Genomic DNA, 26,554 nt, shown 5'->3' with positions numbered 1-26,554 from the left:
TAGCATGAATCAGATCAAATTAGGAAGAACTGGCACCTTTACAGTATTGACTCTTCCTATCCATGTGCGTAGAATCTTTCTCCATTTATTTGGATCTTCTTTGATTTCTTTCATCATGGTTTTGTAGTTTTTCTCATACAGATCGTATGTGTGTATTTAACGTTATACCTTTGTGTTCCATTTTTGGTGCTATAGTAAATTATATATACATATATGTGTATATATATATATTATTTTTTTTCTTCTTTCAAAGTTTAACTGTTCAGTGCTGGTAGCAATGGAAACAGTAGGAAAGCAATTGAGTTTTATATATTGACCTATATCCTTCAAACTTGCTATACTTGTTTATTAATTTCATGGAGTTATTTTGTAAATTCATTGGCATTTGCTGCATAGACATATTCATCTGCAAATAAAGATAATTTTTAAAAGGATTTTTTTTTTATGTATTTGACAGAGAGAGAAAGGGCACAAGCAGGGAGAGCAACAGGCAGAGGGAGAGGGAAAAACAGACTCCCCACTGAGCCAGGGAGCCTGATGTGGGGCCCAATCCCAGGACCCTGGAATCATGACCTGAGCCAAAGGCAGATGCTTATCTGACTGAACCACCCAGGTGCCCCAAGTAAACATAGCTTTATGTCTTCCTTCCCGATGTGTATACATTTTATTTCCTTTTCTTGTCTTATTACATTAGTTAGGACTTCCATTACAATGTTAAATAGGAGTGATAGAGAGGATACACTTGCTTTATTCTCAATCTTAGGAAAGCATTCAGTGTTTTCATATTAAGCATAATGTTAGTTGTAGAGTTTTTTGTAGATGTTCCTTATAAATTTGAGGAAGTTCTCTATTTCTGGTTTGCTAAGGTTTTTATTATGAATAGTGTTAGATATTTGTCAAATGTTTTCTCTACATCAATTGATATCATATAATTTTTTTTAGCTTGTTGATGTGATAGACTTCATGATTCACTTTGAGTCTTGAACTCACCTTGCATAACTGGAATAAGTCTCACCTGGTCATGGGGTACAATTCTTTTTATTCATGTTGAAATCTATTTGATAATATTGTATTAAGGATTTTGCATTTGTGTTCAAGAGATATATTGGCTTATAGTATTTGTTTCTTGTAATATCTGCATCTTGTTTTGATATTAGAGTAATTCTGGCTTCATAGAATGAGTTAGGAATTTGTTCTACTTTTGGGAAGAGATTGCAGAGAATTGCTATCATTTTTTTTTTCCTTTAAAGCTTTAATAGAATTTACCAGTGAAAACTACCCAGGCCTGGTTCCTTTTTTAGAAGGCTATTGAATATCGATTTAATTTCTTTAGTAGATAAATGTGCCTTTAGAGTATCTGTTTCTCCTTATAAGAGTTTTGGTAATTTGTGTCTTTCAAACAATTGATCCATTTTATCTAAGTTATCAAATTTATGGGCATAGAATTGTTCATAATATTTCTTTAAATGTCCATAGGATTGGTAGTGATAACTCTTCTTTCGTTGTTTTTATATATAACTAATTTGTGTCTTTTCTCTTTTTTCCTTAGTCTGGCTAGAGGCTAATTAATTTCATTGATCTTTGAAAAAGAAGAAAGGGGGAAAAAAGAACAACTTTTGGATTTGTTTATTTTCTGTATTGTTTTCTTGTTTTCAATTTCATTGATCTCTGCTTTAATTTTTATTATTTCTTTTATTTTGCTTGCTTGAGGCTTAAATTACACTTTCTACTCTAGTTTTGAAAAGTGGAATCTTATGTCACCTATCTTAGAACTTTCTTCTTTTCTAATATGAACATGCGATGCATAAATTTTCATCTAAGTTCAGTTTTAACTGCATCCCACAAATTTTGATATGTTACCATTTCAGTTCAAAACATATTCTAATTTCCCTTGAAACATGCTCTGTATGAATTATTTAGAAATGATGTAAAGGTCTCCCTATTATTGACTTCTAATTTGACTCCAATATGGTCAGAGGACATGCTTTGTATGAGTTCAAGTCCTGTCCCTCTTTTTTTTTTTTTTTTACCACAAATAATTATGAGACAACACAGGACTTTTATATAAATTAAAACTGATGTCAGTATGTCAGTATTGTAAGGACAGGAGCTAATGCCAGAGTGGGGTGACCACTCTTACCCATTCCTCCCTATTCATCTATGCAGTTTATCTCCCTTCACTCAGAAGAAACTTTGCAGGAGCTCCTGCCAAGAGAATTCCTCTCACTTTCATGGTACTGATGTTAATCTCTTAGCTTTAACATATGTATTGTGATTGCATAGGAAGTTAATATTAGAAGAGGCTGGTTGAAGGCTTTTGTGGACTCTGTATATTATCTTTCCAACTTTTATAAATCTAAAATTAATCCACAATAAGGTGATGAAATAGGTGACCAAAGCTTCCATAATTTAGATTCATGAAGAGAAAATGGAAATAATATATGTTATTCCATTTGCATAGGTCACTGTAAGGAATAAAAGAAAAGCTCTGTTAATAACTTCTTATTTTTGAATTCAAGTAAGCAAGATAGTAATGATCCCATTATTTAAGGACATGGGGATGAAAATTGTTAAAAGTCATAGGTTTTTATTGGGGAATGCTGAGAGAAAAAAAAAAAATGGAAGGCCAGCCTATGAAACCAGATTTCAAAATGAATGAGGACACAGAAACATTAAATTATAAAGCAACTATACATAAATTATGGTGTCTCTCAATGAGTCTGCATGCCTGGGAGAAGTATTTTTTAATGGAAAATCTGTATGTGCTTTTAGGATCAGGAGAAAAAGTTGATGATAAGAAGAAGAGAGATACTAAATACTGGAAATAGGAAATAATGGAGTTGATATCTTCCTAAAGGAAATAGTTGTGGGATAAAAACCATGCTGGTAAAGAGCTTAGTCTTGATTGAGAGGTGGTGAAAGTCCCCCCACCTTTAAAAATGAAAATGCAATGATATATAGAGAAAAAAATTTAGAGTGGTGAAAAATTATGTAAATTAGTAAAGAGAGGCTATCCTGAAAGAGAATTCAGGACATCGTAATAATAGAGATGAATCTAGAAACAACTCTGGAGCGTATGGAGAAGCTGCAGGAGACGCGGGCGAAGGACTGCTTCATACTGTTGACCACAGTTACTGTCTGGTTCCTAGTTTTAGGGACTTACTTGTAGCTTGATCTTGGGGACCAGTGTGACTTGGGGACTTGGATTGTCTTCTCAGAGCCCATCAGTGTCTGAAAATGTGTCATTTGTATTTTTAAGCTTCTCTTCCATGTTATGTATGAGCTGATACTTGTTCTTGTGTTGAATTACCTTTTTTCTAAGAGCAGTTGGCTGCTTTGAGAACACAATTACCCTGAAGGTGGAAATACCACAGTTCTCCATTTTAAGAGAAAAGAAATACCAGTTTGTCCTCTTACCATTCTGAATTCCTCTGCGTTTCCATTGCCTGGAGCAAAATCATTGGCAAGAGAGTATTCTTTGTGCTAAAAAGGGATGGAAGACCCTCAAAGGCCTTTTAATGATGAACGAAGGGGATTTATTCTTCCTTATTGGGGTAATAAAATTTGTTACACTTCATGTAAGTTCCTATGGGGGTGGAGGAAGGAGGTGGAAGTGAAGAGGATGATTTGGATTCCAAAAACTGCAGTTACTTGTGGAAGGTTTTAACTGAAAATAGATCTTTCTCTTGAGATTTTTGTTTGTTCTGGAGAATAATGTTACAAAATCCAACATTGCACAATAAAAAGGCAAAAGCAAGAGAAGATTTATGATGATGATCCTTGGCAGTTCATTTAAGCTGGTATGCTCTCTTGGCCTCGTATTTAATACTGAGATGCTTTATGTTCTTGATTCTGCCTATAGGAACTAAATTAAGTCATAAATGTGTCATTCTCAAATTGTGTATAAACTGTCACTTAGCATGTGAGCTTTTTGCTGTTCTCCAAAAGGACAATGGTATTAAGAGAAGGAAGCAGCGGTGGTCACAGAGGCCGCTGAGGGGAAGGCCCCCCAGGCCCACTCAGATGGGGCCAGGACTGAACTGCTGAGTCACCGAAGGGCCCCTCCGGTCGTAGAGTGCGCCTAAGAAACGACCTCATCAGACCCTTCGCTTCCACCCACGAGCACAAACAGAGCGGTGTCTCAAAATAGCCTGAACTGCCACGTTGGCCATTGAGCCAGGGAGGGAGGACTTTGGTCCCAGAGCTTTTTGGCATTAGCGTTAGAGAGAGGGGAAATTAATAAATGACCTGTTGCTGTCTGCACAGAGCTTGGAGACGGAACAGAACATAAGAACAACTCAGATGTGAGCTGTGGGGTTAGCTTTGCTGATAACTCCAGCTGTATTTGTAGTAGGAAGAAGGATAAGTTGAGTTAAATGGGTTTATTACTTTCAGCAGACCTCTTTGCTTAGCTGGGGACTGTGATATGTCTGTTCGCTAGGGGCCAGGAAGATGCGGGCCTGCGGGCCTGCGTGTGTGCGTGTGTTGTGGGGCATGAAGCAGTCACACGAAATAGACTCAAAAGTAAAGGATGAAATCCCTTACTGTTCACCTCTCACGTGGTGCCAGGGGGAAAGGGTGCTTTTCTCTCTATATAAACGAAGTGAGAGGAATTCTCTTGGCAGGCAGTACTGCTAACTTTCTCCTAGGCCGAGTGAGATAAACTGCACAGATGAATAGGGAAGAGTGTGTAACGTGGTCACCCCACTGGGCACTGGCCCTTTGTCCTGGGACACTGACATAACAATACTTTTAATGTATAAATTGGTCTTGTGTTGCCTCATAATCATGTGAGGTTATAGGAAAGAAAGGAATCATTCTCCTAACGTCTCTGTACAAGGAACAGGTGCTGGGCCTTTTCATAGTTTGTGAACGTACCTGGAAGGTTGCAGAAGAAGCGGTGGCCAGTGATAACGGAGCCATCACTGATCTATCTATGTACCTGGCAACTCCACGAACCCTATTGCCCACGGATCCCACTAACTCTCACAAGAATCTGATCAGGCAGGAGGCACTGCCCTTCTCATATTACAAATGAGGTGACAGAGCTTAGAGAAGTTAATTAAGTCAGCAAAGGTCCACTTTGGGTGGAGGCAGAACTAAATCGTGGCTCTTCCAATTCAAAACCCTTGTTTTTTAATGTCAGGCTATAAGATGCCTAACAGAGTTTTTTTCTACTATTAAGTTTCTAAAAAGCAGAATTTTTTCCCCAGAGCTGTCTACAGCAGTCATTGAGCAGAGAAGCATTCTTTAAGCAAATATTTACTACACAACTCCTATGTGCTAGATGCCGTTCAGATGCTAGGGATAAAGCAACGAACATAAAAGACAAAAATCCCTCATAGAGGACAAATTCTGCAGAGGGAAGACCGACAGTAGACGAGTGGACCAATTATCTCCTATTTCTGATGGCAGTGAGTGTCTTAGAGACAAATAAAGCGGGAATATTAGAGAAGCCCAGTGTTGCCCTCTTTCTTTGGCTTTTCATGTACGATCTCACTTGAGGAGGTAAGGATTGAGCAAAGGTCTCAAAGAGGCGAGAGGCAGCCATGTGGATTTGGGGTGAAGAGCATTACAGGCAGATGAGGAAATGCGGGAACGCGTGCCTGTGAGTCCAGACTGATGGGAGCAAGAAGCCAGTGGGTAAAGATGGTGTGGTATGAGTATGCTAACCGGGGTGGAAAGTCTCTTTGACATCAGTTAAGTAAAGATGCTGATGACTCTGAAAATCAACCCATTTTTTTTTTTTGAATTTTTAGGGAGAGAGCACATGCCTGCATCATGGGAGGGGACAGGGGAGGAGCAGAGGGATAGAGAGAGAGAGAATCTTAAGCAGGCTCCACGCCCAGCATGGAGCCCTATAAGGGGCTCAGTCTCATGACCCTGAGACCATGACCTGAGTCAAAATCAAGAGTCAGACGCTTAACCGACTGAGCCACCCAGGCAGCCTGAAAATCATCCCATCTTTAGGTTACCCATCCTGGATTGCTGTTGTGGATATATCCTTTTTTCTATAGCCGGGATTACTTCTGGAGCACCCAGCCACATACCCGAAAGTCCTCTCGTGTTGTTCTAGACATGCTTTCAGGTTGTTGAAGAATAAATATCTGAACATTTTCTAAACTTATCTCAGAAGAGTTTACCCTTCGAAGCATGTATTTGATAACAGAGCAGCTGTTCAGAGGGTGATCTGATTCTGAGAGCACCGTAAATGTCTGGGAGCCCGCAAACCTGAGGCATAGCACAGCTACCTGCTTTGTCCAATACCCTGACTCGTTTATTTGTTAACCTGATTGAGATGTTCTTCAAGGAAGTCATTGAATCGAGGTTGCATTCTTCTTTAATATCTTTGCCATTTGTGGTGTCTGGCACCTAGTTACTACCTACTCACTGATGAATTCAGTTGAAGCCATAGTGCCCTTTTCTAGGACTGGAAGAGAGTAGGTCCTGCCAGAACTGTTGGGCTTAAAGGCAGGGTTTTATGTAGTGCTCGACTAGGGGTAAATCCTGTTCATAGATGGGAAATAACTGACGGCAAGGACAGACAATAGATTAGTTTTAAATATTTCATTTGCTTCTCCATATAGATCATAACCTGTGGAGAGAAAATACTATTTAGGATAATTACTAGCACGTCTTTTAGTTGTAATAAAAACCAAGTTTTGAGTCATTCTTTATGCACACAGTTCCCAGAAAGAGAACTGCCTTAAAAACAGATGAGGAGTTTAAAAGAATATAATTCTCATTTTGTGGTATGGCCCCTTTTCAAATAAGGAAATCAAAGCTGTCTGTTTTGATTATCTGTGGAACATAACTCATAGTCAAAAACAATGTCCAGTAGAGGTCTTTCAAGCAATGCTCTAGCCCTTTAAAAATATTTCTAAAATGACAGTTTAAAAGATGCTTGCGGCCATTACTTCTCTGTATTAGCCCCGTGTGTGTGCATTTGTAATTAAAAAAAAATTCTTCAGGGACGCCTGGGTGGCTCAATCGGTGAAGCATCTGCCTTCGGCTCAGGTCATGATCTCAGGGTCCTGGGATCGAGCCCCGCATCGGGCTCCCTGCTCAGCGGGGACTCGGCTTCTCCCTCTGCCTCTGCCTGTCACTCCCCCTGCTTGTGCTCTCTGTCTGTCAAATAAATTTTTTAAAAAAGTCTTTAAAAGAAAAGTCTTCATTACGGAAAAGTTAAGACATACGCAGAGGTAAAGAATGTGCAGTGCTCCACCACGTTGGGCAGCTTAAACAATAAACATTGATTCTCACAGTTCTGGAGGCTGGGAAATCCAAGATGGAGGTGTCGCAGATTTGGTGTCTGTGAGGGTCCTCTTCCTGGCTCGCGCACAGCTGTCGCCTGGCTGTGTTCTCACAAAGCAGAGACCGGGGCGGGAGTAGCTTTCCCCTTTCTTCTTCTCCAAAGAGCAGTAATCTCATCATGGGAGCTATACTCTCAATACCTCATCTAAACCTAATTATCTCCTAAAAGGTCCCATCTCCAAACACCATTACATTGAGGATTAGCTCTTCAGCATAGAAATTTTTGGACACAAACATTTAGTTCATAGCAGTCCTATGCTGTTTCTCCAAAGACTGGATTATCCTGATTTTCTCACATGAATGCAGGTAAACATGAGTCTCTGTCCTATATTTCTTGCAGATAGTAAATAGCTCTAGATGCTTAGTCAGGTTCAGGTGGCAGAATTATTTTGTAATTGTGGTATGTTCCACCAAGTGGAAATATATCATATTTGGTTGTCTTTTTTGGTGATATTACCAGTCTTTGACAATCAGTGTCTAGACACATTAATTTATAAGGAATTGTGAAACGGTGACAGTTTTGTCATTTTTCTCAGTTATAAAAGAAAAACATTTCCTCACTTGGCATTGATCTATTCAGTGTAATGGCTCATATAGGAAATGAATGTTCTTTTTTCCTTGGTTTTCTAGTTTTCAAAATAATGAGGTCATTATCTAGCATCTTCCAACATTAAGTAAATATATTTTTTAAAGTTTTAAGCATTATGATGAGCTCATTGAAGTAAACATATTTTTAGGTATCTCAGTCCTTTGCAGTTATTATTCTTACTGATACAAAATGTTCCATCTTTAAGTTCACTTCTGAGTTATTTTTGACAGGACCTTCCTTACTCTCTTCTTGGGTAGGACATTCCAGGTTCATTTTGTACATTTTTTCCCCTGTCCTGGATTGAGCTGTTTCTTCAAGCAGCACTGGGCGCATTAATTCGAATGGTCTTGGAGATCCCAAACCTGGGTTCTACTTTTATTGCTATTGAATTAGTACTGTGACTAGACTTGTTAGTAGAGAGAGCTAGAATTAAAGAACATTGTTACTTCATACCACCACCTCCAGTTCAAATTCAGGGCAGAGTTCTTAACTGTAAGCTCTGACATCCTGTATCCTTTCCCATGTTGAGAAACCTGAGCTGCTAACCCTTCAGAGTCTCTTCTGTCGTCTTGACTTCCTGAATCTCATTTTCTAGTAGATTCTTTGGTAACTGGACATCAGAACAATATTTCTTCAATTTGTTCATTCTGAAAACTGTTCTCCTGTGCCCTTTATATTCGAAAGTCATTTTGGTTAGATATAAAATATTTGGTTCACTCTTTCTTTCTGTCTTTAGTATCTTAAATATGGTATTCTACTGTCTTCTGACATAGGATATTGTCTAAATATATGATGATAGTAAGGGTTATTTTTTTTTTTCCTTTGTAAGGAACTTGGTTTTTTTGCATGATAACCAAAGGATTTTTTTTTCTTTTTTCTTATTTTTTAAATACAATAGTTTAACTAGAATATGTCTCAGGGTTGATTATTGGCAGGCCCTTTGAATACGTAGCTTCAATTATTTTTATTTATTTCAAAAAAGATGTTCCTGAATCATACTTTTAAATATGTGTTCTGTTTCTTTGCTTTGGTTATCTTTTGTAGGGGCTTTTATAACACACCTGTGGGAATGTCCTATCTTCTATATTTGTAACTTTCTCTTTACTTTCCTCATTTCTCTTTGATTTAAAGTGTTTTCTTTTATTTTGTCTTCTATTTCTATTAATAAATGATACACTGTTCTTAATAACTCTTGTGAGTTTCCAGTTCAGACTTCATGTGTGAAATATTTTAAATTTCATGGTTCTTTACTAAATTCTATCACCTCATTTCTGAGTTTTTCTACTTTGAATTGTGTTTATTAGAGCCTCTATCATTTTATTAATTTCTTTTAGCTTGTCTTAGCCAACAGTTTTCCTCTGTTTATAGGCCTGTTTCTGGCATGTTCTCATTGGTCTGTAGAACCATTATTTTATCCCTGGTTTCCTTTTTCTTTTAATAACTATTAAACATAGGACTTAATCACCATCTCCTTTCAGTTCCTTCTTTCTCACTCTCCTTCTACCCCTCTTTTTTGTTTTTCTTACTTTCTTTCATTCTTTGTGAATTGAGGCATGATTTATACAATAAAACAAGTTCAATGAGTAACGACCATTCAGACATGATTGCAAGCAGCTCTGCTGCCTGAATCTGTTTACCCCACACCTCTCTGAAGACACAAGCATTATTTTGATTTCTATCAACATAGATTAATTTTGTATATACTTGGACTTCACGTAAATGGAATCATATGTCATGCATAATTTTGAGAATGATGTTAGCTATAGGCTTTTCACAGATGTCATTTACCTAATTGTGTAAGTTTACTTCTATTCCTATCTTACAAAGGATTTTTCCTTTTTTTTATACTGAATTCGTGTTGAATTTTTTCAAATTTTTTTTCTCCATTTATTGAAATAATCATATGGCTTTTCTTCTTTACTCTGCTGATGTGACAGGTTACACTGACTGCGTTTCGGATGCTGAAACAACTTTGTCTTGGCATAAACTCCAGTTGCATGTGACATAGGATCCATTTTTGAAATTGCTGCATCAATTTGTTAGTATTTTAGGAAGGATTTTCTACTTACGTTCACAAGGGATATTTGTCTATAAACCTTTCTATTTTTCTTTCATGTTTTTATTTTTTGGTATCAACATCAGAGTAATTAATGTTGGCCTCATAAAATGAGTTGAGAATGTGCTCTCACACTCTGTTTTCTGAAAGAGCTAGTGTTAAATTGGCATTATGTCTTCATTAAATGTTAGTAAATGCACCTGTAAAACAATGTGGACCACAAGTATTTGCAAAGGGGTGTTTTGATTACGTTTATATACAAAATAATTTCTTATTTATTGAAATAAGTTTCAGTTATTGAGGTAACTGAAATTACTTTCAATTTTTAAAATATATCTTGGCATAAAATTGTTGATAATGTCTCAAAATATACTTTTAAGGCCTGTGTGATCTATCATGATAACTCTGCTTTCGTCTGTGATATTGGTCATTTGTATTTCCTCCTTTTCTCTGTATCAGCCGTGGTAGGGTTATCAATTTTATTAAACTTTCCAGTAAGGCAGTTGGTGACCCTGCTGACTTTCTGTGAGGTTTGTTTTCCATTTCTCTGTTCTGTGTTCTCTGTATCTCCCATTCTTCGGTGCAGTCAAGTTCAGCTCGCTCCTCTTTAGTGTCTTGAGACGGATGCCTGCATTAGTCAATTCACACCTTTATTTTTCTACTTATAGGTATTTTAAAGTTCTCAATTTCCAAGCACTGCTTGATCTGCTCCCACATAGTTTGATGGTTTACATTTTTAATTTCAGTCTGTTTGTAGCTTTCCCGCTCCAGAGCTTTCTCTTTTGTTGCTTGTGCACAATGGTAAAAAAGGAAGAAACCAAAAATGACCTCATACTGCCTGCAGATGTTCCCCTCTAATATATCTGCATTTTCTGTTGCCTTTGTCCTTTTGTTTATGCTCCACAGTTTTGAATCTAGCATTTCCTACCAGCGCAGACAGAGCTCTGCTGTAGGAGCGGGTTTGTCTTGGTTAGTACTAAGACTTCACATATTCAGACTGTTCCAGCCCTTTCAGAACTTACCGTAGGTCTTTTCTCCTCTTCCGTGCATTAGAGTGTATAAAACCCCTTCCAGTTTTGGCTGCACTTCTCAGATGTCCCTTCAACAATTTTCAGGAGTGCCTGTTTGTGATACAGCGGTTCTTCTGTGTTGGGGCAAGTCCCCCTGTTACTTTCTCCTGCCTCCTCCTGTGCAGACAATGTTACTACTTGGGTTTTGTATTGTCAATAGTTTGTCTCCCCTGGTTGCATTTTGAGGTTTGTGGTCGCACTGGGGACAGTGTGTTTGTAGATATGTTTCTATTAGCCTTGATTTTTAATATCTCAGTTGTTCTCTCTGTTTTTATGTGGGGATTCAGAGAAATTTCAGAACACTTCTGCTGGAGCCCTCTGTTTAGAACCTCTGGCTGCCTCGACTGTGTCGTGGAGTGGGTGCTGCACTGTTTCATTTTTGCAGTAAAAGAAGTGTAGTGCTGGTCTTTTCCGGAAAGGTCTACCTAAGAATCCTGATTACGGGTCTTGATGATTTGGTGACCTCTGCAGTTGTCTCTCACTGTGATTGCTGCATTTTCTTTGTGTCGTAACTACAGTTCTTTTCACTACTGGCTCCTAGTGGGTCACGGTCATTTCAAGAGAGTCTCACAGAATAGCCGGTAGTGAGGAAGGTCCCAGATGAAATGCTTGCCCTCTTCCGTGTTCCTGTGTTGCTGTTTTGTGGATGGGACCCTCCTGGGTTCATATTTAGGAAAAAAGGGGATAAGTCAGAAAGAATGGAATCCATCCCTTCCACCCCCCATCCAAATGGGTATCTTTCATGTCATATGAGTTTGAATTAGCAGAATGCCACCTCATACTGGACAGGATTATATAACCAAAAATGCATACAAGGTACCTTGATAACTTGTAGAAATTATTGCCTATCATTTATTTGGTTATTTTTGAAAAGTGCATATGCTTTATTCTAGGGAGTGGGGTGGTTGAATACAGTTGGGACAGCATTTGTGATCCTCAGACAATTCTTTACTCCCTGTATCATACTTAGGAGACACATTCTTTCACCATGGCCACTTCCAAAGAAACCGCTACATACATAAATTGTCATTGTTGAGAATCATGCCATTCAGCAATTTCACGCATTGACTTCAGTTCAGTTGTAGGATACTAATATGTCTCACAAATTCATTAAGCTTTGCACAAAGAGCATTTTTTAGTGAAAAATGTTTGCTTCTTAAAAAGTTAATACATATATTGTTATTTTAGTTTATAACATGCAAGTATTTTTCATTGAATCTTCATGATAACTTTGAAAACCAGACATATCCACCACTTTATAGATGAAGAAACGGAAAAGCTCAAAACTGAAACTCAAAAGTTGCTGCCTTCTTAAAGTTATGTAGGCAATTTATGGCAAAGCCAAGGGGAAATTATTCAATAATTAGAATAATTTGTACCAGTATCAGAAATCTCTATGCATGCCAATAATTCAAAAATGTCTATAGGGAACATGATCACGTGAATGGTTTTTAATAAATCAGACTCAACTGACTTAGTTACAGTTTAGAGGAAATTTTTAGTAAATATATATTCATATTTCTTAATATAGAATATAAAGTATATAATGGAAAATAATATGCAAAATACAAAATAGATTTGTTTTGTGTTAAAACATTTAACAAACACTTTGGAAATTAGTTTTTTGGAATTCAATTGTTTATGATTCTTAGTCCTATATTCTCTCCTTTTAACCATGCTGCCTCATGATAGAACTTTCAAAATGTTTTAAGTAGCTAAACAGATGAACCAGCTATTACAACTTAGATATGTCTGCCCAAACAAACTGGCTTGGTCTGTAGTGATCAATTGATGAAGAACAAATACCAAGAAATGATGGAAAAGAATAAATGGATGGTCAAGGATTTGAGACTTAATTTCTGCCACACAGGTCATAAATTGTCTTTGGGCTCATACAGAGAATGACCGGTTTTCTCAGGAGGGAAGTATGTGTATACTTTAGGTTTTAATGAAGTATGACCCAGATATGTCTTAGACTATTCATGCTCCCTGCCGTCTACTCTCCTGGCAGTCCTCACCCCATCAGCACATTCGGCGGACGCATCCGGATGTCGTTATGATGGCTCAGGGCAGCCAGGTTCTCACACACTTTATCCACTTAACAGCTGACTCTCTCTCTCAGGATTGACTGACTTTACTGTGTCATTTTTCCTACTAGGCTAACTAGGGAGAAAAACATAATTTCTGGGAGCTACACATTTGGTCAAATACATGCTGTCATCTCTCCCCAGAATCCAAAAGCTGGTGTCCCTGGGAATCTTACTGCTTAGAGACTACCGTGAGGCTAGTTTTTAAACCGCCTAGCCTGTTGGTCATAGTCAGGGTGGCTGTGAATTCTTTATTTTGTGTGTGATACTCAGTCTCCTTTATCTTCTGAGTGTATTCACCCTACACATCTCATTTTATTAATGATCATATCAATGAGATATTTTTCATATATTTTTCAGGGTAAGGATTTGAAATGAGCTAGATGACAAACTGAGTACATACACAGATGTGTGTTAATGTATGTATGTGTGAACACATACTTTTAATCAAACAATGCAATATGGCAAAATCAAGTTGCCTTAGAAATGTTTACTTCATAGTAAATCAGACTTGTGCTTTGTAGAGCAGTGAAAGTACCGGCCCCCTGCCAGGGTGGGGAAAAAAGGGAAGGGGGGGCAAAGGGTATTGGAACGTCACTCCTTTTTGCAGCAACTCTGGCCGTACGCTGACCAGCTGCCCAGGTGTCCTCACTATGACATTACCAGTTTTATTGGCCTAGGTCCTTTTCAGGACATTTTTTATGGGAATGGAAGACTTTTGCTGAGTCACAAAGCTACCATTTACCGGTTGTATGTTCTTTGTCAACTAGGCCTTCTGAAACTTCCAAGCTTCGTGTAGTTGTGTAGTATGAAGCAGCACCTCTATAGACTGACCCCATCCGCCTACTGTCCCAGTGCTGGCTGCCATATTGGTATCCACTCAGTGATATTCCCATGATCTGATGAGAGACTTTGTCACAATTTCCTGGGATTCACTTTTTTCTTTTTTTCCTCAGCAATGTAGGAAGCCAAACTGTATGTGAACAATATAAAAAATATATATAGAATACGTAGCAGTTTGGGGACAAATGGCTGATATTTCATTTCTTTAGTGTAGAAAAAAGTATAGACCCACTACTTACAATATGTCCCAACTTGACTACAGGTTTATTTCTGAAATATGTCAGGCACTTAGTGATTAACTTTGAAAATGGAATTGGACCAAGGATAGTTATCAGTATATGGAGGATTCTTACGAGCTGCTGCTATCCATATCCAAAACTCTAACATGAAACCATAAGCGACTACTGTTGATGTTTGAAGAGTTTGAGTCTTCTTAGTAATAATAACTGTGTATGAATGAAATCACCATTTGGATGGAGAAAGGATATCCCATATTGGAAAGTAATCATAGCTTTTATGCTCATGTGTGTGTGCTTTGACAGCTTTTTGGAGACTACAGCCTATTTCTTCATGAAACCAAAAATTGGAGAGAAGGAGGTGTCCCCAAATGTTTTCTTCAGTATCTGGCATGAATTCAGCTCTGACTTTAAAGACTTTTGGAAGAAAGAGAACAAACTCATTCTACAAGAAAGGTAGGTTTTTTCATTTGCACAATGGCATTTTAAAACTGGAATTTTATTAGGTGTGACGCCACTGTGGTTGCCAACTTTTATAGCCTGAATGAAAAATTAGACGGCCCTCAACCTGGGATATCAAGTCTAATAGGGTGCTGAGAACTGACAAAATTTGGAGTTTGAATAAGAAGGATTGGCACAGAGGCTATAATGCTATAGAGAATAGCTGGGAAAATGGTTTGCCAGGACCACCGTCTGGTAAAACAACTTGTGTGATGAGGAAACCACAAAAAAGGAGATCATGTAAGTGGAGTAGAACAACTCTGCTGAGATGATAAACCCACTCACCTCAAAAGACCAGTAGCAAAGACTATATAAAGGTAAGATGAATCATTTTTATTTTGTCTTGTTTTTGCTCAATTCATGAGATATTATCCAAATTTCACCATTTGTATTAAAGTTTCTGGCAGTTGTCACCAAGAAACAGATGATCAATATTTTTTAAAAGATCTTACAGGATTCTTGTAGAATTACACCACATTTCCTAAAGTAAATTTTTTCAGGAATGAAGGGAATTTTTTTTTCTCTTAAGTATATGAAGTCTTTGTCACTGATTATGAAATTCCATGGAGGCGTATTAAATATTAATTCAGGAGGAAAGCTAGCCCTCCCAGGACAGCAGCCCCAAATAGCTGGGTCTACCGGGAGAGTGAAAACGAAACACAATCAGCACTGTAAACCAAACGCTAAAACCAAACCAGTGAGCAAGCTTTCCAACATCCTTGCACTAACAATGACTTTGCTTTAGATCTTTAGAGCATTTACATCCTAAGGGACTTTGTTCGTCAGACCACAAAATTCCACAATTTCTGCTTATTGTCTTCCTCATGTACAAAACCATGATTATCCACCTAGTTTTCATGTGTAAGTAGGTAGGATACATCCTTAAATCGGTTGAAAATAATTGCTGGCATTTGTGGGGCACGTAGACTGTGCTATGAGTGCTAACTCATATCGTTAATTACTTAGGTTCCATGGTGTTTTCATAGAAGAAATTGTACCTCAGTGAATAGTAGATGGAAACAGAGAGTGGTCTGAACGGAAGGGAAAATACTTTAAGTATTCACTCTAAAGATAATGAGAGTATTCTACTTCAAAGTGCATCATTATGGGTTAACCGAAAATATGCAATTTTAGTCAAAAGACTATGCAGGTGAAATAGGACCAATAATTACTGAAATATAAGCACATGTAAACTGTCATTCATGTCCTTCAAACTTAGCTATATATAATCTTTTTAAAATTTCTTTTTTACCAAGCAAGGGCTGTCAGTTTGGAAAATCGTAAGGAGAACCCTTTTTTTGACTTCAGCACATCACTTACAATGTCCCTTCATGTCCCTCACTGGTCCCCACGGACCTTCTTTCATCTCTAATCTCAACTTACTCCCCCAGAAAAGGGCTGACAACTCAGTCACACAAATGTACAAATCTGACAGATGAATATTTCTTTCACTTCTTTTTTAAGATTTTTATTTGTTTATTTATTTGAGAGAGAGAGAGCAGAGGGAGGAGCAGAGGGAGAAGGACAAGCAAACTCCACACTGAACATGGACCCAACACGGGGCTCGATCCCACCACCTGAGCCGAAGTCAAGAGTCAGGTGCTCAGCCATGGGAGCCACTCAGGTTCCCTTGACAGCTGAGGATTTCACCACGTGCGGTCATTCGTGTGGTGGCTGGGGCTGGAGTCCCTAAATGAGAGTGGAAGTGAGGAGAGCTAGGCGTCAACAACACAGAACAGGGGGAGCATAGTTTTGGAGGAGCTGTTCTGATAGCACATCGGGGACGTAAGTAAATCACGGCAGAAGGCTGGCGTGTTCCTACGGCAGTTCCTCTGCACGTCCTGGGACAAGAAGGTGGGTGGACACTTTTATTATAGTTTGCCTTTACTCTGTACATCTGTACATGGGCTGGGGAGATGCCCTCTCAGGGGAGTTGTTGAGCCTGACTAACTCAGTTGCACAACTCCCCAGTGACACTCAGTCTCATCCAGCCTGTGCTCCATGAGGCAGAATTGTGTCTCTAGGTAACACTTTGATACCAAACCACTGTTCCATGATATTTTATGCATTTAACATGACCAAAACTAGCTTTTCTTCACTGGGTAGCTCATAAAATCAACCAGATGCTTCTTTTATACTCCATCCTGTGCTTGTCATGTCCTAGGACTATACTGTGGCTTTTTTGACTCAACCCTTGGTGATTTTGCTTTTTGACGCAACCTTTGGTGACTTTGCTCACCCCTTGGTGGCAGTGTTGTGAATTGGCAGATTACAAGTGCTCTTCACTGCAGACTTCTCATCGTTGAAAATCATTTGCTTTTCACAAAAGGCTAAGGAGGAATGTGTGGCAGGTGAGCCAGGGCTGTTTGCTCTTGAACTTCTGAATTTTATTACACCTCCTGGCAAATGGGCTGCTTTGATAAGCAAGACCATTGGTCTGGCTCATTTGTAGAAAAACTTTGTCCCTTTCCCTAGTGTAGGACCAGTGACACAAGTTCCAGGAAACAGTGCAAGATGAAATGTGGGGCCACTTGTTAAAAAATTATTAAACAATTTCAAGACAGCAAGTACAGAGCCCTTCTACTAAAAGTGCACAAACACCACGCATGGAGCCAGCCTTGCCCTAGTGTAAGTTTTGTATCGTATTTTGTGTAAACGGAAGAGTATTTTAGGAATGCTTCAAGTCCTCAGACATTGATAGGAAATGGGATGTGGTCAGTTAAGGGTTTTAACTTCTGGTACAGTCTGTGTTGATCTGAGTGGAATTTCACATAGCACTACAAATACCTAAAATGGGTATCTGTATCCCCAACCTGATTGTTCCCTCCTAATAAATACCCTGTATTTATTATCTGCATATTTTGTTTAGTCAGTTTTATACTATGATGATGCCTAATGATGTGTCTATTTTAATCTTATACCATAACTATTTCGGTATTTGCATTTTAGTCTTTACTTCCCAATGAGCTGTTTTGCGTCTTCATTTCTGATGTAGCTCTCATTGTCACTGAGCCACAGTGCCTTTCCACCCTTCCGGTGTCCAGATATATTTGCTGATTTGACTTGTTACATCATTGTATTTGACATAGATGTGGGAATGAGAATTTAGCTTATGAAGTAATGAACATGCTTTCCCGCATAACTTATCATTGTAAGTAATAAAAACAAACAAACAAACAAACAAAAAACATTCCAGATACCTTAAGTAAAAGGAAAGGCATTGTTTAGACAGTCAAACCACAGAAGGGCAGGGATGGCACTTGCATGTGGATTGCCTGAATACAGAAATTCGAATTGCAGTCTCTGGGGGCTAGTCAGGTGTGTCCATGCCTGTCTTTCACTATCTGTCTTTCTAAATGTCCTCTTTCTTCCTCCAGTTCCTCCTCCTTCCTCTTCTTCTCCCCCTCTCTCTTTCTCTCTCTCTTATTCTCATGCTCTCACTCTCTCCGCCTCTCATCTTCCTGCCACCACTCTCCTCTGTGGTTGAGTCTAGTTTCCAAGTCAGGTTATTCCTCTAAGGGTGGCCCCATGGTCATTGGTCAGAGCCATGACTCACATTCTCACAACCTAGTAGAGAGAGCACTCTCCACTATCTAGAAAAATTCCAAGGAAGAACTCCTTGATGAGTTGTGCCCAGTTCTGGATCAGGCACTGTGGCCAGAGGTGTGGGGTACAATAGTTAGTTCAGCCGTTCACAAGCCCAGTTGTGCGGCCAGAAAGGAGGGCTGCCGTGATTGACAGTCCCCTTCATAGCAGTCGCTGGAGTTAGGGAAGAGCAGTTTCCAACAAAAGTAAATAATAATATTACTACCCTAAATTTATCAAGCCTTTAAAAATAACCTGTGTCATTAGCAGAATGTCTTAGCATGGTAGGAAAAACCCGAACGGTGGTTTCATGATGTTCCTTGGTCTAATTTGGATTCACGGATTGACTATCTTTAATGTTGTAAATCCTATAAAAATATTTCTTATTCCATCATTTCTATTTGGTTCTTGTTATAGAGTGGTTGTAACTTTGTATTTTCTGGCTTTTCCTGAAGATGCCTATCATTAAGTAAATATATTTCTTGAATTGGTGAATTCCTACACATCTGTGAAATATCTTAAAAGGTATGCTCTCTTTCTCATTGTTGTGGTTTGGAAAAAATGAGGATTTTTTGTTAGCTCTTCCACTTACCAGCCTAGTCATAGAAAGTCATAGTTTCCTACGCTGCAAAATGGAGATAATAATAACTCTCTTACAGCGTTATTGTGTAGACTAAATGAGATAATATATTTAGAGTACATAACAGTGTCTACATGCCAAATTCTCAATGGCTCCTACTCCTTCGTTTAATATAAATGATATCCTGATCGTGGCTACCTACAAATGTAAGATACCAACAAGGCGTGTTAAGCATCTTAAGAACATATTCAGTGGTACAAGGCATTTTTGTGACTCAGTTACTTGTGGGTAGGTAAAATGGCTTGATTATGCACCCAAGGGCAAACTTTTGTTTGACAACGTTCACACAGGCCATCCCTCTGTTGTTCACATCATGCTGTACAAAGGAATTCCCGTTTTGATGCTTTTAGACAACTGACCCATTGGTTTTTTCATGAGTCAGAAAGAGTGCTTTTTCATATGCTTGCAACTAGGCATATACAATGGTTAATAAGAAATCCTTATCAAAAAAGAAATCTAGACTTGTTATCACTGAGCAACACAAAACATATGAAGAATCTTTTTAAAAATTGAACATGGCTATATCCGGAAGATGGGGAGATAAACCAACATTTGCTCTGCCAGATGTCTCCCAAAGGGCTCACAGAGCAAAGTGTGAATATGTCAGGAAGTGGGCAGTCCTTATCTCTTTTATTTTTGGGAAGGCAGTAGCATCAGTATCACCTAACCACCAATGAAGCCCTAGGGAGCTCGGACAGTAAGAGCTATGTTAATTAGAGGAAAGAAGATGATTGGGAATACATGTGCTTTGTGACCCTGATGGGACTGTGGTCCTCGGAGAAGACAGTGGCGCCCAAAACAACTCCACCTCTCACTTTCGTTCTGTTCTAAGCAGACTTGAGCTTGTCAGCAGTGTTTAGCTGTATAATTATGTGAAGTTATTTGTAATTGTTCTCATATTCCATATGGAGTTTTTACTATGCACAGGAGATATTCAAGTCCACTTGGTGAAGGTCCTGTCTTCGTTAACAGCCTAGCCTGCATGTGGTGTTATATGCAATGGGAGAAACCTGGGGCAGAAGTGAAGGATTAATTCTGTCCAGAGGACTTTTGACAAGGAGATTGGAGTTGGAGTAGGATTTTCATAGGCAGATCAGGGAGGTAAGGGCATTCTAGGCAAGATAATGTGGCTTGGCAAACCCATAGTGTGCAGTGTGGCCTATCAGAATTTTATTTTTAGTTGACTTAAGACATTTTAATTTAATAAATCAGTTGTGACATTGGTAAGGGTTATGTTTAAAGTGTTGTCTAACTTAATTTACTGGTTTATTTTATTTTGAGACAGGTAGTCTTTGATGACCCAGGAGAAAGGATAACTACTCCTCTAATTGCACAAGCATGTGGCAATCAAGTCTAGTTTCTGCCCAGCTGAAATCTGCAATTAGGGGAAAGGATTTGAATGCTTGACTTTAGAAGGTTATGCATTAAATTGGAGAGCACCTCATGCCATGTTAACATTCCTGGTTCCATAATTTATATTTAAGTGAGCTGTAGGTTCAGAATTAAGTAGGACGTTATAAGGGTAGAAGGAAGTAACCATTTTCAAAGGGATTGAAAATAAATCTAAAGAATGGAGATAAGGAAAGAAGGTTTATTGTCACGTAATAATGTATTTGTTGGATACTAGATGAAATTGCCTCTTGGACTGCGTTGTTGCATTGCAACATTGAGTGAATTTAGCCAACCATTTACCTCTTTAATTGAGGCATCAATGTCTAGAGAAACAGCACATAAAGAAATTCTCTTCCTACTTCTGACTTTCTGTAGCGGAAGCTTTGGCACAATGATTGACAATGGAATCGTAGGCTAATGGAACCTGAGAATGTGTAGGGAATGTGATCTACATTCACTAAAGGAGTAATTAATATGCATTAAGACATAATAGATAAGTCATTTATTTATTAATTTATTCAAAATTACTCCTGTCCTGTGTGCTGGGCATATTTTCTGGCCATATGGTTCTTACCCTTTAGTGAGAGAAGTAGACAATAAAAAAATAAACACAGTTTTAAATTGTAGGTTGAAATTAGTACCGTGAGGAAAATAGTGAACCATTTTTGCAAAGCAAAAAGCAGAAGAAGTTCATTTAGAAGGTGTGGTCAGAGGAGGCCTTTCTGAAGAAATAACATTTATGCTGACACTTAAAGATTTTGAGGGAGCAGCGACGTTAGAGACAACGTAGTGTGTGAGTCCACCAGGCAGAGATGTCGGGAGTTCAAGACAGCATGGCAGAACTCCAACAAAGACGAAGGTGTTGAGATGAATTTGATGAGACAGGCAGGGGCCTGATCTTTGAGGCTCTTGTAGATCATGGTAAGAGATTGACTTCTTTGTGCATGCAATCAAAAAATCATTAAAGGGGTTTTTAAAAAGGGAATAGCTTGACGTGATACACGTAATGAAAAGATTGTTGACTCAAATGGTAGTAAATTGGATAGTGGTATTGAGAAACAAGTTAGGACGTTAGTATAGTGGCCCAGGTGAAAGATATGATGCTGTGGACCATGGGAAGGTGACAGAGATGAGAGGAAGGGGGTTGCTGGATATGCTTTGGAGGCATACCTATACAGATCTGCTCTTTGCAGGTGGCAGCCTGTACCAGTCGTAGAGGGTCGGAAAATTCTGTCTCACCTCAGAGACTGACAAGCTCCCGTTAGCCAGAACGTGAGAGATCAAGAATGCAAACTTTCCCTTTCTCTCCTAAAATGATTTACGAAGGCAAGGTCGGGGAAAGATGTGACTCCTCAGATATCAGGAAATTCACTTTCCAGCACTTACTTCTCCAAGAATGATGTAAAATCATTAAGTGAACGTTAGATGGAAAAGATCTTTGCATTTCTTCTTGATCTTGCCATGTTCCAAGACATGTTTTTTAAATCTTGGAATATCCTTTCTCAAAAGCCTCATGTTCAAAAATGGAAGAAACTCACCCTCAGGGTATCTGGTTCCAGCTCCCCATCAGAGAATCGGGACCAAGAGCCAAGAAAGTAGCTTGTCCAAAGATATTTTTTGCTTTGAAAAGGATTTAAACATTGTGGTACCTTTCGATAAATTTGTAGAGGCTTGTAAAATTATCTGAGCAATTCCTAGTTTCTTTTCAGCATTTGCTAAAAATGTTTTTTGATGTCTTAGCAAAGTTTGTATAAAACCATTTTGGATCAAAATATACTTCGTGGAATAGATATTTTAAATTACCTATTAAAAATAACTTCACATAGCTTATATGGGCTGAAAATAATTCCTATACAAGCTGTTCCTTTACAAGCAAGATGGTATTTTTAAGGGGTCACTTTAAGTTTTGTTAGGATATTCTCAAACAACGTGGTGATTAGAATCTGCTAGAGGAGGAGGTCTAGATCTGTTCGATTTGAATCATGTCAAAATAACCCATTCTTAGATTTATGTGGGCTTCTGCTAAAACCTGGATTTTTGGGATAGTGAAAAATATAAGAAGTCCAAGGCTTCCCAGAGTTCATTCCCACTATGATATTCTCCATGCTGACTCTGACCTCTTTGAGCAAAGGAATTCCACCTGCTCTTCCTCAGGGTTCCACTCTCAGATGCCACCCCTATCCCTATTAGTGGGAGTGAAGCTTTAGAGAAATGCTTCTTAAAAGCTTGGGATTCTAAAGTAAATAATGGGTAATCAGAGACTAGCCATGAGAGGTAAAGATGGAAGCGATTGTCTCCACAATGTTTTAGGTATTGGTCTCTACGACAGAGTTGAAGCTGATGGCAAAGTTTAGACCAAGACATGTCGGCAGTTATTATATTTGACAAATAGCAATTACCTTACTTGGTTTTGCTGCTGAAGTCTGGTTAAGATTTAGAAGCAACTGTGATAGGGCATCAAACTCAGTTTTCAAAGGGATCATTTGTGAAAGCGTGTGCGGAGTGTGTGTGTATGTGCAGTGGAGGGGGCGGGGTATATGTGGAGGGAACCGGGAATGGAGATGAGTACTGAAGAAATTGAAGAACAGGTATTTTAATATAGGACATACAAAAGAAATTAGGTAATACTCGTGTGTCTTTGTGGGAAGGAAATGGAGAATGGGCTTAAGAAAGTAAGTAGAGTGGCAGTACACCTATGAAGGGATGCTGTGTATCATGAGCCATCATGGAAACGTGGATCAGAACCACAGAGGGACACGCGCACTGCGATGGCGGCAGAGAAAAAAGCAGACAGCATAACAAGCATGGGGGGCGATGAGGACTCGTGAGCCTCTCACACTGCTGGTGGGAATGTGGAATAGTGCGGCCGGTTCTCCTCAGAAGGCTAAATCTAGAGTTACCGTGGGACCCAGGCACCCCTTCCTGGGTTTTATACCAAAGAGAAGTGAGAGTGTACGTGCACACAAACACGGCACACGTGTGGTCATGGCAGCCTTGTTCATAATGTCCAAAAGACAGAAGCCGCTCGGGAGTCCCTCAGTCGAGGAGTGGGCAAGTGAAATGTGAATGTCACAAAGGCGTGTTATTTGGCAGTAAATAGAAATGAAGCTGAACCACGGTGAACCTTCAAAATATTACACCAAGTGAAAGAAGACAGTCACAAAAGGCTGTATATTGCATGATTTGATTTATATGAAATGTGCAGAATTGGCAAATATATAGGATTTGAAAGTAGATTGGCTGTGTCAGGGGTTGAGGGGAGAGAGTTATGGGAAGGGATGGTTAGTGAAGTTTCTTTTGGGGGCTATGGAATGTTCTAGAATTAGATAGCTGCACAACCCTGTGAATACACTAAAAGAAACATTGAGTTGTCCACTTTAAATGGGCAATTTTGTAGTATGTTAATGATGTCTCAATAAAGCTTTTTTTTTTTTTTTTAAGTAAGTAGATTTCTCACGTCAGAGTTTCAACGTAAGCAGGGACCGCAGTTGGATGCGTTGACCGCCTGTGATGGTCTGTTTAGATGGCTGCTAGGGTTGAAGTCCTACATTGGCTCCTGCGTCTTCCTTCCTGGCACAGTCTCAGGCTTTCCCCTGTGGCCGTAGAGTTTAGTACGTACTCATGAAAAGCCAATCTTTTAACTACTAACATGAATAGTAGCTTAATCAGAAATTGAGAGGTAAATCTGCTGGCAAAAACTGTAAAAAAAGAAACTATGTAGCTCATTCCCAAATCAAAAAGTCCCGGTCCATTTGGTTGATTAGTAATTTATAATAGCTTGTCTCTATAGTGATGAAATGAGCCAGCGTTTTCTCTATGTAAACCCATTTCAGGAAATCACAAGTCATGTTAAAAATACATACAACGTAATAGATACGTGTGTACATATTCTGAAATTTTTCATCTATTGCAAATAAACATTTTTTTCAAATCTTATCTCCATGGGAGGAGATTGTCAGGTTTTCTTAACCCGTATTTCTGATGAAGAAGTGATAAGTACCTACAAAAAATAGTGGATATACGAAACAGTTAAAATAAGTGGAAGTAAAAGGGAAAGACATTTGTCTGCGTTTGCTCTGGGGTAAAACCTCACATCTTTCACCTCTGCGTAGTTAGCCCTTGACCCTCTCACCGCAACGTCTCCAGCCCTTCCCTGGCCTTTTCGGGTGCTCATTCCGGACCCCACTGCACAGGCCTTCTGGCCAATGTGCTGCTCAGGGTTTTTGCTTCTGCTTATTGTAAACAGTTGGGCTCAGCAGTTTGAACCATGGGCAGCTGCTAAGTCATGAGTGGAATTTTGATCCCGTGGAAAGCAGACACTTTTTTTGAGGCAGACAATGATGGGGAAGACCCTTTATGTGGCGCACCCTAGCCAGTGGGCCCTCCATGAAGACTAACCATATTGATGCCACAGGCCTAGCTGCAGAATTACAGTGTGGTCTTGGATATTGGCATTTCCAGTCAAGTCAAGTTCTGTCAATTGAACAACCATCATGGCAAATTGGTATCACTTAAGCTTGGGTTCTTTGGTTTCTGTAGAGAGTTATTGTTTACAGTTTGTGCCTCTTTAAAAAGACCTTCAAATCAACACCATCATCATCATCATTTAAGTTATTATATATACATAATATTTTATGCATATTAGAATTTCATATCCAATTCAAATTCTAATGCTCTTAGAGTTTTGGGAGCTATGATTTTGCAATTTTTAAGACTAACAATGTTGCAGAACCAAAAAAATGAAATTGCATCATACCTAAATATAATTCCTAAAATGGTAATTTTTGCAATTTAGGTTTTCTAATTATAATATTATCAATATATAGATACACAGAGGTTTGTCTGCTCATTCCTTTTGAATGTTGTGTTACGTGAAACCTATGAGCATTTATTTTATTTTATTTTACTTTATTTTATTTTATTTTTCTTTATTTCATTCCATTTGGATTTATTTTGCTTTTGCCTCCTGAGTAAGAACTATAATAAAATACTTAGGATCCTTGATGCCTTGGATGGGTTTCTAAGTTTGAAAACTTTCTTTAATCAACTTCATCTGTCATTTTATCTTGTTGAATAATGTTAAACATTCTCTAAATAATCCATCAGCTTTGTCTCCATCCTCTCCCACGCAGCCCTGGCCACGTTCCACCTGCAATTGATTATAAAGGTTACCCGTCCTTTAGGAATAGCAGACTGGCACCCGTGTGTCACACTCTATGTCTAGATGGAAGTGTTCCTGGCCAACCCGTCTGCACAGCTCATTGATCTCTCTCTGGAGAAAGGCTGGTATGTGTCCTTACAGAGTCCTTCCTTGGATGGTTTAAAGCTTGATGCTGAGCTGTATAAAGTCCTTTTGGCTAGCTGTGCCTTACAGAGTGAGGGTCATGCCACTTCTGCATTTACAGAAGGGGACACAGTGCTCTCCTACCATGAGCTGCATCCCCCATTGCATTGCATAGAATTAGCTGACGGGGGCGCCTGGGTGGCGCAGTTGTTAAGCGTCTGCCTTCAGCTCAGGGTGTGGTCCCGGCGTTCTGGGATCGAGTCCCACATCGGGCTCCTCCGCTGGGAGCCTGCTTCTTCCTCTCCCACTCCCCTCCTGTGTTCCCTCTCTCGCTGGCTGTCTCTCTGTCACATAAATAAATAAAAATAAATAAATAAATAATTTCAACTAATCTTTCATATTAAAAAAAAGAAGAAGAATTAGCTGACGGTTGCACTTGGCGAAGTGAAAACTAAGTCTTGAGGAGAATCAAAGTGTCCGGTGCAGTCAGGAAGGAGGCCTGCCCTGTCCTTTGGAGACTTAGGCAGGTTCAAGTTTTCTGGCTTTTGATAAGGAAATCGTAATTTTCAGAAAGTAGCAGTCTCAAAGAGGACAGAATTCTGAGTGTGTTGGTGGAGGCCGCCGTTGTCTTGCTGCAAGCGGAGTGGACTGAGAGTCATGAGGTCACTACCATCTCTTCCTGGGCTTCGCAGTGTTGTTCTGCCTTCGGTGCTTCTGGAGAGGAGGCGGGAGATGAGGTGACGGCAGAACGCCCTGGAGGGAAAGGAGGCAGTCACACTAGAGAGGGCCTGATCCCCTGAGTTCCATAAAGATGACCCTTGTCTCCACCAGATTAGGAGAACTGGGGCGGTAGAGGTGTCCTTGACTTAGTATTCCCTCAGTCACAGTCATGTGTAGCAGAGCCCAGTAATAAGACGCAAGTGCAGCTTTTTTATTTTTTATTTTTTTAAAAGTATC

The 26,554-nt window shown here is 39.1% G+C and overlaps 1 protein-coding gene across 1 annotated transcript in view; it reads left to right on the top strand.

The window, feature by feature from the left end:
* Positions 1-26,554, top strand: part of FMN2 (formin 2) — a 356,034-nt gene that overhangs the window by 310,058 nt on the left and 19,422 nt on the right. Inside the window, exon 16 of the mRNA XM_087859789.1 lies at positions 14,502-14,651. Within this exon, the coding sequence (XP_087715915.1) occupies positions 14,502-14,651 (150 nt within the window). The remainder of the gene's footprint in view (positions 1-14,501; positions 14,652-26,554) is intronic.

This window comes from Ursus americanus, chromosome 2 (genome assembly GCF_024610735.1).
Source record: "Ursus americanus isolate L20-20 chromosome 2, mUrsAme1.1.p, whole genome shotgun sequence".
NCBI classification, from domain to species: domain Eukaryota; kingdom Metazoa; phylum Chordata; class Mammalia; order Carnivora; family Ursidae; genus Ursus; species Ursus americanus.
The sequence above is the reverse complement of the archived record's forward strand: the minus strand, read 5'-3'. Positions and strand labels throughout refer to the sequence as shown.